Raw genomic sequence first — 13,693 nt, forward strand, 5'->3', positions numbered from 1 at the left:
CAGTTATTTGTGTAGATATAAGTATATTTACTTTTAGCTTTACATTCATCACAGAGCAACACTATGTACACAATAATGTGCTCAATAAGTCACCAGAAAGGAAAATTAGAGGACCCAAATCTGACTTGATATATTTATTTTTACTATATAACTTACCGTATCAAGAATTGTACAGAAAATGTATTTTATGTTGTTGTATACTATACTTTCTATTTGTAAAAATCTAACAGCTTTTCTAATGTGATGAAAAAACAAAAACACACACCCATTCAAATCAACTGCTATCAACATAAAAAACATCAAATCTAACCAGCAACCACCTATAAAGAAGAATGAAAAAAGATGAATCACATTGTCAATTTCTTTTCAGTCTCCTTGTTCACAATACTTTTTTAATTTTATACATTGTTATTTGAACGTAGCCTCTATTTAGAGAAGTACATGGCAAATTAGGATGAGTGCTTTCCTTTTGTGTTTTCTGTAAATGCTCCTCAGGTATGGTAAACCTCAGCTAAATGCTCGTTGAATGGCGTGAGAATAAAAATGTATTAAAATTTCTATGCAGAACATGACTGGAATGTTGATTTCATTAGCACTGCTGTCAGGGAAATACCAAGATATAATAAATGTGTGTGTGTGTGTGGAGTTAATTTATGATACTGAGTGTGAGCATTTCTGTGACTTAATTACAAGAATGAGTAACAGGTTTTTTTTCTCCTATGGGCTCGTGTGAGTCAGTTCTCTTCTCACACAACACTCATCCTTGTCAAAATTGGTTTGTCAGTTAAAAGGTCAGTCGTCATTTCTCTTTCATTATCATCATGGGGCATTCAGTGAAACTCAACTCTTTTTGAGCTGTATAGAAATAACACACACAGAATCCTCACTGAATCTAATTAGAGAAGATTTTGCAGCAGATCTCCGATGAAGTGCCTCAGGACTGCTAACTCTCCACAGATAATACCTCTGCTGGCAGGGGACTGACACGCTTTACCTACGAGTGTGTGTGAGGGAAGAAACAGATCGCACACACTCCTCTGGCGGGTTTGAAAACATCCCACCTGTTTTTCACAGGATCGGTTTCCAGCCTGGTGACACATTTACCAGCCAGACATTTTGCAAAGGAAATCCTCCCTTCGGCCCTGAGAGTAGGAATCCAAGCTCTGTGTCGAGGGGCCCTCGGCGAGCATATTCAAACCAGTGTCAGTGTCCGAAGTGACAGGAACTTCACATAAACTGACAGAGAGGGCAGAGGGAGGGGCTGATGGAGACAAAAGCATGGAAAGGTTTGTGTCAACAAGAAAAGTGAGATCAGATATAGAAAACAAAGGTTTTCTCAAAATCATGGCCCACAGCAGAGGGGGGTCTAGGTATTTTAGAGAAGCATTTGGATATTTTTGACTGTAAATAAGAATCCGTGTTCAGTTAGAATTACCACCTCACAGTTGTGTGCCTCCCCCAAACAGTCAAGCTGCAGTTAATCTCTATGTCTGTGCAGAATTAGATGTAAAACATGTAGCGAAGCCTTTGAAGGAATTTTATAAAGGGTATTAAATGCATCATATCATAATAAGTGCATGAAGTCTTGAGCTATTCCCAAAGACTTGTGCCGTGAGGGCCCAGCCTTGACCTTTGGGGTCTTAAAGCACTCTCCCCAAAGGGGTCAAGGCTGGCTACTCAAGGTGAGCGGGCTTTCTCTGTCAGGGCTCGGAGGCTCTGGAACTCCCTGCCCGATGAGAGGCTCGCCAACTCACTACCGATCTTTAAATCACTGCGCAAAACTCATTTTTACAGAAAAGCATTTCTAACATGTGATTTGTAAGAGTGATGTTCCTGATCTCTCTCACCCCTTCTCCCAGCCCCCACCCCCAGCTCTCTCTCTTTTGTATTCCCTCTTTGCCCCCCACCTCCTCTCTTTTTTCCCATTTTTCTCCGCTCACCCCAACCGGTCGGGCAGATGGCCGCCCACATTGAGTTTGGTTCTGCCAGAGGTTTCTCCCAGTTAATAAGGGAAACAATCGATTCTTCATTTTGCCATGGACTTTCCGTGTGAAGCAATTTGTAACCTCGTTTGGATAAGTGCTATACAAATAATGTTATTATTTTTGACCACCAAACTCTGATCCGGTTGCCCTAAAGTCCAACTGAGGGTTTGTGTCAGAGGGAATGAAACTGCCTCCGGAGCATGTTCACAGGGCGGTGATCTGATCAGCTCGCGTTTGAGTCAAGTAAAAGTTTCTTCGTGTAGAGGCATAAAAATGGATTGGATTTATTTGCAAGTATATCTTTTGTCAAATTAAGCGTTTATCTCTAAGGAAGAAGAAAATGCCTACATTGACTTTTTTGCCAAGAGTTACATGAGATAGTCAATATGAAGCTACCACTAACAGCCAGTAAGCAGCTGACTGGAAGCAGCCTGGCTATCTCCACAGGTAGAAGATCTCCATGGGCACAGCTAGCCCACTAGTCTTATTTAAATTTCACAAAAATGATGTGCATAAACCACAATGTGCTGTTTTCAGTCTTTATGCTAAGCTATGCTGACTGACTGCAGGGCATATATACATAATAATGGTCAGACTGGTGTTTTTTCAGTGTTATCTCAACTTATTTTTTGCAATAAAGAAAGGAATCATGTATGAAATGTTATATGAATAAGTCGACAGAATGCGTAATCAATCGATGCAGCTGTGAAACAATCCAATGAATTCATCAAGCTTCTTTTCACAATACCTGAAGTTTTTTTTCTCTTTAAATTTAATCATGGAAGGTTTCATTTTAAGTCTGTCCAGGGTCGGAGGTCAAATCAAAGGTCAGTCAGTATTTGCACACCAATTTAATTTTAAAATAAATCATTTGGTTAATGACCTAATGGTCTAACTGTGCTCCAGTTGCTTAACTCCCTAATGAGCATGACATCAGTGATATTAGACATCTCTCTGAGCTGTTTCTTGCCATCTAAAAATATGACAGATATTTTCCGTAGGATTGAGAAAACCCCAGGAGCCCATGACACACTGTCTGGTACCTGTCTCAGTCCCTGTTGTGATTCCTCGGATGTGCCGACATTTCAAAATCCACTGCTAATTATGCTTCGTGCTACAGTTTCACAATGATGTTGACAATGTGATGCTGAACCATTTCTGTGACTCATGGAAACAGGAGCAAAAACAATACCGGGGTAAAAAGATAGAGTCACTTGGCACAACCTGTCTGATAAAACCTGTTTGATGTGGGAAATAACACACAGGGGTAAACTCATTCTTTCCTGGAATATTAAGGTTAATGAGCCATTAATCACTGGCGATACCGTACAGGAGTAATCTGTGGCCACAGAGGAAAAGACATCTCCTGAGTCAAAAGAAGAAATTCCCCTTTTCTGTTCTATCCATATATGCAATCTCATCGAGTACGTGCAATCATTATCATGTCTGCTTACCTCTATATCTATTTATTTATTAAATATTTGTAAATGAATACTATTGCGTTCAATACCCTATCGTCTGTTTGCACCACAGTTATCTATGTATTCTTTTACTTTTTACTTAAGATAGCTTGGGCATTCTCAATTGCATTCGTGAGCTGGATACAATGTACTTCCCTACTGTGCATTTGTCTTGGGTTTGGTCTGAAAGACAAAAAGACAAAGACAAGTTATGCAACTTTTTGAAAGCTGTATAACAATTTCAATTGACTTTTTTCTTTGCTACTACCATCTGATGAGGAAGAGGCGTTTCTCTTTCTCATTCTGTTCGTTTTATTTCCCATTTCTCTTTTGCCGTCCAGTTGAGGAACTAGAGTATTGTACAGTGTAAAGATCTAGAAGTATTGATCACATTCTGTGTAATTTGACCTTTGACAAGAAGCTGATGAAAAGTTCTGAGGCGCTACAGAGAGTTTGACTGTAAGTCTGTAAATGTTCGGTTTATCTGGGGATCCTCCTGCTCACGGTGTCTGGGCATCGCAGCCTCCCGTATTTCACCTGGGTGCTCTGCAACTTTTTCCACTACACTGAGTTTTATAGGGACCAATAAAAATCTCTTTGGAGCAGAACACAAGGGGATAAATAATGATTACAACAACATACGTCCCTTTAGTGGAGTTAAAAAGTTAAGGCCAAAGGAGTTTGGATACTTCACAATCCATGAGTCTGCTTTGAGTCTGGATGTCAAAACAACGTGGGTATTAAATTGCTCCTGAGAAGTCATAGATTCATATACATTTATTAAGGTTTTGCAAGGTTACACACACACACACACACACACACACACACACACACACACACACACACACACACACACACACACACACACACACACACACACACATACACACATACACATACACTCAGAAATCCCAGAACACCCTTTGCTTTCTGTCACTCAGGTAACTCCTCACAACGAGCCTGGGGGCATCTCACAGACTTGTCAGACGGTTTATGATGCAAGCAAGTGATTTATTTTATCAAAACACGAGAGGAATCAAAATAAACACACACAGACTGTCTGTCCTCGTGTTGTATTGGAAGGCTTTGTGTCAGCTTTGAAAGATCTGAATCGGACAGTAACACTCGGTCTATTAGCCATGAGCCATGTTGTTATGGGGCTATTTTGGAAACTGTATATCCTCCAGCAGCGAGAGCATCCCTTAGGATGTATGTTTTGGGCTCAGCTCAACTGTTTAAAATTACACTCTGCAGTGAGAACAATGTAAAAACTGTGTTACAGGCCCTAAAAATACAAATATGCTGAATGAGATATAAATCATGTCCAGGAGGACCTGAGAGCCACAGCAGACACCGGACCAGCAAAACAAATCCAAACACAGTGTGCTCCTCGTCTCTGGGTAAACAGTTAAACACTGGGCAGTTATGGGTTGTTATTGAGGTGTTGCAGCTGCAGCTCTCCACTTTCCTGCACCAATCCTCAGAGAACAATGTAAGGATGTGATTATTTTTGATAATATCAAGGTAAGCTGCCAGGCTTCAGCAGCCCTGGGCTCTAATGCATTACTGAGAGGAAAACCTCAGTCAAGAAGCAATTTGTGTACCACAATGCTACAGTGATGTGCTATCACTGGACCAATGTGCAGATCTCAACATGTGATATGGTATTCTCAATTTGGTAAAGAAATTTATCTTTGTCAAACCAATCTCATGTCAAAGTCCATTTAGTAGCTTTGTCAGTTCATCTTGGCAACGTTGAGTTCAGAACTCCTTCACTTTGTTTAGAACTGGGTTAAACCAAAGTAAATTAATTAAATAAAACAAAAGCAAAGCATCTTTATAAATAAAAAAAATATCATCACACACATACTGCCATCTTCTGACTAAAGAGGTCAGAGGTCAGCTGCAAGGCAGATTTATGGACTGATCAGGTGTTTGGACAAAGTCTGCACTGACTCTGACTCTCAATGTTTTAGATCTCATCACCAGGCAATATGAACAGCAACGAGCTACACAGTGGATCTAGTAAACTGGCCTCTTTATCAACACACTTCCATGGAGAGAGTGCCCTCTGGCGGTCAGAGTCGTTTGTTACATACATGCATAGATCTCAAATATGACAAACAACAAAACAAAAAAACACACCAGACAATGTGAACGCGTGTTTTACAGTTTTGAGGATTGAATCCTTTTATCTGATCTGTACTTGCATGACCAGGTCTATTTTACTAGGTTTAACCAAATATAAATATTATTTTCACAGAACCATCACTTACATTGGAACTGAATCACGAAGGGGAATCTCATCGTGGCCAATTTGAAGGGGGGGAATGATCACAGCCTTCAATGCACAGTTCATATGGAAACTTGTCAGTTTCTGTCAGGTACCCCTCAGTTGTCTTATATGTTGTCAGTCCATCATTCTTGTGATCAACATACTTTTATGTGTTTAATGTCTTAAAGACTGTCAGATAAGAGCAGACACAGAATGGAGAAGTCAAGCCTTTTCCTCTTTAATAATATGAAAATTACTTGACAGTGAGAAGTCAAACGTTCATAAACTCTCAGGTATAAGAACCACAACTAGCATTCGTTACAACCACAATGATTTGACTTGTTTAGCAAAATGTCCAAAACGAGGGGAAGTTAGTAATACAACTTGGTGTTAAACATCACCAAGCAGTTTATATTCCAGAAGTCCTGCAGCAACTCCTATTATCGTGAAGTCATCAGGGTTCCAGTAATGATTATTACTATTATATTGATAAAGAGTCTTTGGTTTCTCAATTTACAAATTTTGTTAAATTAACGATAAAAAAAGAAAGTAACTCCTATAGTAAAAGGGTTTGAGCTCACTTTTTGGTTTTAGTGAGGATTATTAACGTATCCTAGCCTACAAATTAAGTTGAATATAAAAGTATAACACTTTGGATAGGATTTTGAAAAACCAGGAAGTGTAAAGACCAGCTTCATATCTTGTGGCCAAGCAGTATTAAGACGTGGCAACAAGAATATAATAATATGTTCCACCAGTGGAAAGGTGGAAAGATGTTACGTTGTGTTCATAAAATGTTCAATAAAGCTTTTTCAACTTTTGAGTCGCGCAATAAAATCGTCTACGCCTCTTGCGCGTTTGTGACGTCATCATAAGGCGCCCTACAGAACGCATTTAAAGCGGTGAGTAAACATTTTGTCTGTGTCTCAGTTAACGTGGAGGAGTTCTTGTTCTTTCCAGTGTAGTTTCTTTACTAAAAGACTATTTTAGCTTCATGTGTAGAGGTTAAAGCCGCGATTTGTGTTGAATTATATCACGAGTCTCTAAATCGATGTAAACACAAACAAGATGGTAATAATAATAATCATGATCATAATCATAATGATAATCATCATTATCATTATAATAGGTAGATAAGCAGATACTAACCTCAGTGTGTAGTTGTGTGTTGGACCTTATCAAGTCTTAGTTTAGTCTCTTTCACTTTCACTGACTCAACCAGCTGATCTGCAGGCTTCGCTAGTATTGCCCAAATTATTTATAATACTAAGTAATCACAATGAAATACTCTAAACTATTTGTAATACAAGTATTTGAATATATTTGACCGACGTAATGGTTAACACATCACACTGTAGAAATAGGCAGGATATCATGTAGATCTGGTTCAATCTAATGTGATAATGTGACAACAGTTCTCCAATAAATCCTCTGTCATGAAGAATGCACTCTTCTGTTTTCTTCAAACTGTGTTAAATGGTTTTAATTAAACTTTATCATAAGGATGCAACAAAAACGGACCATAAGAACCTTCATGAAAGAGGATTAGTTTCAGCACTGTTGGGTCGGATTGATTTCAGTTTTAAAGCTTTAAAGCTAGTTATAAAGTTTTAAAGCTAGTGGTACCTGATGATGACTGTAGTTGTTGATACATTGACTTTAAATCACTCTAAGGTTTCAGGCGGAGATGCAATATTTTTAGAGCCACGGCTGATAATATAATTTTCCCTTTCACATCATCATCCTGCTGATGAATTTCTGAGCTACTTATGAGGAAACGCCAAAAGAAGGCTGTTTGTCACTAAAAGCCCAATTATGTGTAATTTTGAATTTTGTAAAATGGACAAATAAAGAAAATGGAGGAACAAGCAGATTTGTTTTGCCTTAGCAATTAATTATTTCACTACTTGCTGATTAATATTCTGTCAATCAGCAAATCAATTATTAAAATGCTATATTCAGCTTAACAATATTTCCCTCTCAAATATGGTTCTAGACATTGTGAAGTCACGTACAAATGAATTAAGAGTGTACTTCAGCACAGTATCTGGGTAAATGTACTTGTTTACTTTACTGCCGTCCTCATGACGACAATAAAAATGATTGTCGTTTGTTTTTTGCAGCAGTGGAGTTTGACTGCAGCCTTCAAGAATGGTGAGTTCACTCAGCAGTAAGACCAGATTTAAATTCACTAGATCAAGATTTTTAATTGGATCTGCACTAAATGGCACACACTCATAAATCGCAGTCCTGTGCCTGATTTGTTTCACCAATGGGGAACATTTTGAAAAAACTGCACATCTCGCAATGCTGAAACAAATCCGCCCCTGATGCAGATCTGCACCAAAATTGAATGTTTATTTCCCTGGTTTATACCCAACCTCTTCAAAAATTATAATGGAAATCAGTTGAGTGGGTTTTGTGTTATCCTGCCAACAAACAAACCCTTGCAGAAAAAACCTTCTTGGCGTAGGAATGAACACCAATTTTTTTTTTTTTCTAGATTGCAGTTTTATCCCTTCTCCATCTCACTGTGACAGATGTCAAACTGATCTCACATTTACTATCACTTAACACATACTGTACCACGCAAAAAAGACACTTTACACTTGTGTTTCCATTGAGCTATGATGTCAATCAAACCACATCTGATAATCTTCTATTGAACTTCCAATATTGCTTCCTATTTGAGCAAAAAGAAAAGGAAAAAAAAGTTCAGGGAAATTTGCCTCAAAGCTGAGAAGCCCTTACCAAATGAGGCCAAATGATTTTGTAGAATTTCTATGCCATCTGTTGGAGAAGCAGATTTATTTGACCCTTTGTATCTTGGATCTTGATTACTCAATGTTCATTAGTCTGTATTAAATAAGTCCTGATTAACTTTCCTCTCGATTCTGCCTCTGTAGTCTCGTCGATATGATTCCAGAACCACCATCTTCTCACCTGAAGGTAAAACATGTTATTTTAGTTTTATTTTATTTCCCCCTACTTCTTAAAAGAAGGTGTCTTTGTTCTTGAATTTCTCGCCTGCCATTGCGTCCTGTCCCTGCGTCCTCACCCTGATCGCACTGTGTGTCCCCTGCAGGGCGCTTGTACCAGGTTGAGTACGCCATGGAAGCCATCGGCCACGCCGGCAGCTGCCTGGGAATTTTAGCCAACGATGGCGTGTTGCTGGCCGCTGAGAGGAGGAACATCCACAAGCTGCTGGACGATGTGTTTTTGTCAGAGAAAATCTACAAGCTGAATGAGTGAGGGACTTTTTCTCGCCTCTTACGGTTGTGTTTTAGTGTCATTAGTTATTAGTGTGCAAATATTTATAGTTAACAGTTCTGTAAAAGGATGCATTTAGGTATTTATGGCTAATACAAACTTGCATTACTAAACGAATAGTGACCTATTTGTATAGCTCCTTACATCAGCCTTTGACTAAATTGTTAGATCAGCTTATCACATATAAGTCCCTGTCTGTGCTCTGATCCAACATCTTTCAATTACCTGACAGAGACATGGCGTGCAGTGTGGCGGGAATCACATCAGATGCCAACGTACTGACCAACGAGCTGAGGCTTATAGCTCAGAGGTGAGAGCTGACTCAAGTATTAACCATGTTCCCAGTACGTGACTCGCTGTTGGGAGTCTTGCAGTCGCTGGGAGTTCATACTGCTCGTGTGACTGACCTGTGTGTGTGTGTGGGGGAGGGGGGGGGGGGGGTGTGTCACACATTACACTACACGATATTTCACCAGGAGAAATTTGTATCTACTGTGTCTGGACTTCAAACCACATTTGATCAGGAAAACACACCGGAGAAGTGACGCGGTGAGTCCCTCTGCTCCTCCGGCTCCACTGTGTCATCCTGCTTAGGGGTGTCACCATACCAAAAATTCAGTAGTCGGTGCCAATACCAGTAAAATAACACGATTCTCAAGGCCAATTTCAATACCACGGTAAAAAAAAAAAGGATTTTCTAAGATACCATGTACTTGAACTTAAAACATGAACTTAAACTGAAAAATAGAAAAATGTTATAAGACATACAAAACATGTGCAACAGAGCATAGCACAACATAATAAAGTGCAATTTAATGGTCAAAGTGCAACAACTAGTGTCCCCATACACATTCCAGACTTCCAGGCATCTTTCAAAAGGTACTGTGCAAAAACAACAGTGCAAAACAAAACAGTGGATATAACATTGCAGCCATTCATATGTTGAACGTGAGTGAAAGTCAGGTTCACATAAAAAAAAATTAAATCCTCGTATCAGGCCATCATGAAATATCAGGAGTAGGGGAATGTGTAACAACTAGTGTGTGTGTGCGCGCTCCCAGATAGCGGACACACACAGCCCCCGGGGTTCCTCCAGAACGACATAAGACGAATATTGTAATGTTATGATATGTGTTTGTTTCAGGTACCTGCTGCAGTACCAGGAGCCAATCCCCTGCGAGCAGCTGGTCACAGCTTTATGTGACATCAAACAGGCCTACACCCAGTTTGGAGGTAGGCAGCAGCAGCACACAGTTAAAGCAGGCTCCCAGTCAGTCTGAGCCTTATGTGTAGTAACCACTGCCACTCAAACATCAGGAGCCATTTGTCGTCTCTCTGAGTCCTGAAGTTTTTTACTTTTGCACTTGGCACGTGATTCAAAATATAAACCATTATGATTAGTTTGAACTGTTTGAATCAAAGTCCCATTACTGTATGTTTATGAATAACTGTGGAGATTTGTAATTGAACTTTATGCTGCATCTAAAACAGCCCATTGAAATTTAAATTATGTAAACATGCTTGGTGACTGCTGTTATATGAAAATATTGTCATGTGAATTTCTGTGAAGCTCCAGAAATCCAAACTAGAACAGCTCACGTTGTGTTTGTGTGCATGTTCTCTCAGGAAAGCGTCCGTTTGGAGTCTCGCTGCTCTACATGAGCTGGGACAAACATTACGGCTTCCAGCTCTACCAGAGCGACCCAAGTGGAAACTACGGAGGCTGGAAAGCCACCTGCATTGGAAACAACAGCGCCGTGAGTCTCACTGGGTTGTGTGTAAAGCTTGTGTTCAGCTTGTGTTCAGAAAAATCAACTAGAATGGCACTCACTGGAGCGCACAACATGCCAAAGCCCAACAATCCCCTTAACTTCAATCAAGTTGCACCAAGTTTCACACACTCATGGATATCAGCTCCATAAATATGCTTGACTTTTTCTTGCTCCAAATCAATTATTCCCTGGGAAATTGGGGAAAATGTCAAAGAATGCCCCATCACGCAAAGTTTAACGAAAGTATTAAAAAGCTTCTGGACCCGCCCCCTGATCTGGATCCATATCAAACTTAATGGGTTCTATCCTGACTCATATCACATCTGTTGAGTTTCTTGGAAATCCATTATGAAATCATAACCTGTTGGTGGAGGTAAAAAGGTTGAAACATGATTTACAGATTGTAGAAAAATACGCGAGTGAGGGTACTATGGAGCGTGAGATTGGCCGGAGAATCGGAGCAGCGGGGGCGGTATTGCGTTCGCTTTACCGCACCGTTGTAACGAAAAGAGAGCTGAGCCGCAAGGCAAAGCTCTCGATCTACCGGTCGATCTTCGTTCCTATCCTCACCTATGGTCATGAGGGCTGGGTGATGACCGAAAGGACGAGATCGCGGGTACAAGCGGCCGAGATGAGTTTTCTCAGAAGGGTGGCTGGCGTCTCCCTTAGGGATAGGGTGAGAAGCTCAGCCATCCGTGAGGGACTCGGATTAGAGCCGCTGCTCCTTTACTTAGAAAGGAGTCAGCTGAGGTGGTTCGGGCATCTGGTAAGGATGCCCACTGGGCGCCTCCCTTGGGAGGTGTTTCAGGCACGTCCAGTGGGGAGGAGACCTCGGGGAAGACCCAGGACTAGGTGGAGAGATTATATCTCAACACTGGCCTGGGAACGCCTCGGGATCCCCCCGTCAGAGCTGGTCAATGTGGCCCGGGAAAGGGAAGTCTGGGGCCCCCTGCTTGAGCTGCTCCCCCCGCGACCCGACCCCGGATAAGCGGATGACGATGAGTGATGAGTGATGAGAGAAAAATACCAGATGTGTTCAGACATGAAGGCTGATACTCCATATATTGACACCAGGGGGCAGAGCTGCACTGAATCTCTAAACACACTGACCATAACAAAGACTGGCTGCTCTCAATAAACAAACATGCTGTGGCCTATTCAGTGCTATTTGTGTAAGTCCTGATTCATGGTGGCTTCTGATAATCTCGGTGGGTTTCCACAGGGCTCCGTGGAGTCTGGTTCGACTCCACGGAGAGACAACAAAAGACGAACCTGGATTGATCTGTCCAAAAATCCAAGAGTCTCCCTACCCTGTCTAGTGCCCCTGAGCAAGGCACCTTACTCCCCCAACATCTGCTCCCCGAGCGCCTGTACGCGGCTGCTCACTGCTCTGTGTGTCCTGCACCAGATGGGTCAAAAGCAGAGATTAAATTTCCCTACCTGCATGAGTGTGCCTTTGCATGACTGTGCATGTGTTTGGGACGAATAAATGCATCTTAATCTTAATCTTAAAGCATTGTGGGTAACAGAGTCCCTTCAGAGCCTTGTGTAAACCCCTTTGTCCATGAGGCCTTACAGTAAGATGAGTACAGGCACGTTAGGCCTCTGTATCTGGTGAGGTAACTCACACCAGTTCCAGACAGTGTGAGTGTTGTATTCCGCTCAGTGAGATGCCCTGGAGTTGGTACGAGGTTTGTCAGTTAGAGACAAGTCCAAAAAAGAGGAGTGTCTGAGGGTTAAATTCAGTCTTCACTGATGTAAACCAATGTCCAAGCCTTTTCTTTGGGTCTTCTACCATGATATTTTGTCCTTTTGATAGATTTTGACTCTCTTTGTTATCTCCGCTCACTCCCAGGCAGCTGTCTCCATGCTGAAGCAGGACTACAAGGAGGGAGAGATGACTCTCTCCTCAGCCCTCGCCCTCGCCATCAAAGTCCTCAATAAATCTATGGATGTCAGCAAGCTGTCTGCAGAGAAAGGTGCAGATCTGGGTTGTTAGATATACAGATGTTTGTTTTGCCCTTGGCAGTTTATATCACTACACATCAAATTTTCAAGGTTTTCTGTCATGTAATAGCCACAAATGGCCCTGGAGACAGATTCCTGACAGTGTGTGTATGTTGTTTCAGTGGAGATCGCCACCCTGACCCGTGAAAACGGCAAGACCTGCATCAAGGTGCTGAAGCTGAAGGAGGTGGACGAGCTGATCAAGAAGCACGAGGTGGAGGAGGCCAAAGCTGAGAAAGACAAGAAAGAGAAGGAGCAGAAAGAAAAGTAGTGAAGCCCGTCAGCATTTAACATTTTTTGTGAGAGAATAAATGTGAGCTTGTGTCTGTAAAAAAAGGTTTTCAGATGTGTCGGCATGTTTTGTTTATAAAAATAAATTAGAAAAATAAAAAAAGACTTCTGGCTTTTTTTTTATATAAATATTGACTGTTTTATTGCTTCACATATAACTACATGACACATGTTCTATATTGTAGTTTCTTTACATCAAATTATCTCATTTTTTTTTCAATCTAAAACTATTTACAACTGTATAAGTGTGAGTGTGAAGCATTATATAAAGTGCTCTGAGTGGTCGGTAATTCTAGAAAAGCTCAATATAAATACTAAATTTAACACATACAACTGCACTGGTAGACACTGCTGAGCAAAGAAAATCTCCATTTAAAAAAAAAAACTGCAGTTTTTTTGCAGATTAAGAGTTAAAATCGATATGAGATTAGAGCTGAGTGAGTGTAGCACAGAGCAGATGGTCATTATGTATTCTGCATGAATTGTGTAATGCATACTTGAAACTGTTATGAAATACGAAGCCATGAATAGACAATGATAAATATGTGCATTTTAAGTGTGAGTGCTGGGTGTTTTCCAGTCTTTACTGTGAAACAGGAAGTTTAAACTGTGCATCAGGTGTTTTCCTCAGAG

At 40.8% G+C, this 13,693-nt stretch overlaps 1 protein-coding gene across 1 annotated transcript; it reads left to right on the top strand.

The window, feature by feature from the left end:
* Nucleotides 1–6,564: 6,564 nt before the first annotated feature.
* On the top strand, nucleotides 6,565–13,162 carry psma4 (proteasome 20S subunit alpha 4). Its single transcript, XM_053427819.1, has 9 exons — nucleotides 6,565–6,622; nucleotides 7,844–7,874; nucleotides 8,627–8,669; nucleotides 8,806–8,968; nucleotides 9,223–9,300; nucleotides 10,135–10,223; nucleotides 10,617–10,747; nucleotides 12,618–12,741; nucleotides 12,892–13,162. The coding sequence occupies exons 2-9, from the start codon at nucleotides 7,872–7,874 to the stop codon at nucleotides 13,038–13,040; spliced, it is 780 nt and encodes a 259-aa protein (XP_053283794.1). The 5' UTR covers nucleotides 6,565–6,622; nucleotides 7,844–7,871; the 3' UTR covers nucleotides 13,041–13,162.
* The last annotated feature ends 531 nt before the right edge of the window (nucleotides 13,163–13,693 follow it).

The sequence above is a fragment of the Pleuronectes platessa genome, chromosome 7 (assembly GCF_947347685.1).
Source record: "Pleuronectes platessa chromosome 7, fPlePla1.1, whole genome shotgun sequence".
Lineage (NCBI taxonomy): Eukaryota > Metazoa > Chordata > Actinopteri > Pleuronectiformes > Pleuronectidae > Pleuronectes > Pleuronectes platessa.

What these genes read in the sequence shown, in the direction of transcription:
- psma4 (XM_053427819.1), top strand. An exon ending in CACCATCTTCTCACCTGAAG is followed by an intron (nt 8,670 to 8,805) that starts GTAAAACATGTT and finishes TGTCCCCTGCAG; the next exon opens with GGCGCTTGTACCAGGTTGAG. An exon ending in CAAGCTGTCTGCAGAGAAAG is followed by an intron (nt 12,742 to 12,891) that starts GTGCAGATCTGG and finishes ATGTTGTTTCAG; the next exon opens with TGGAGATCGCCACCCTGACC.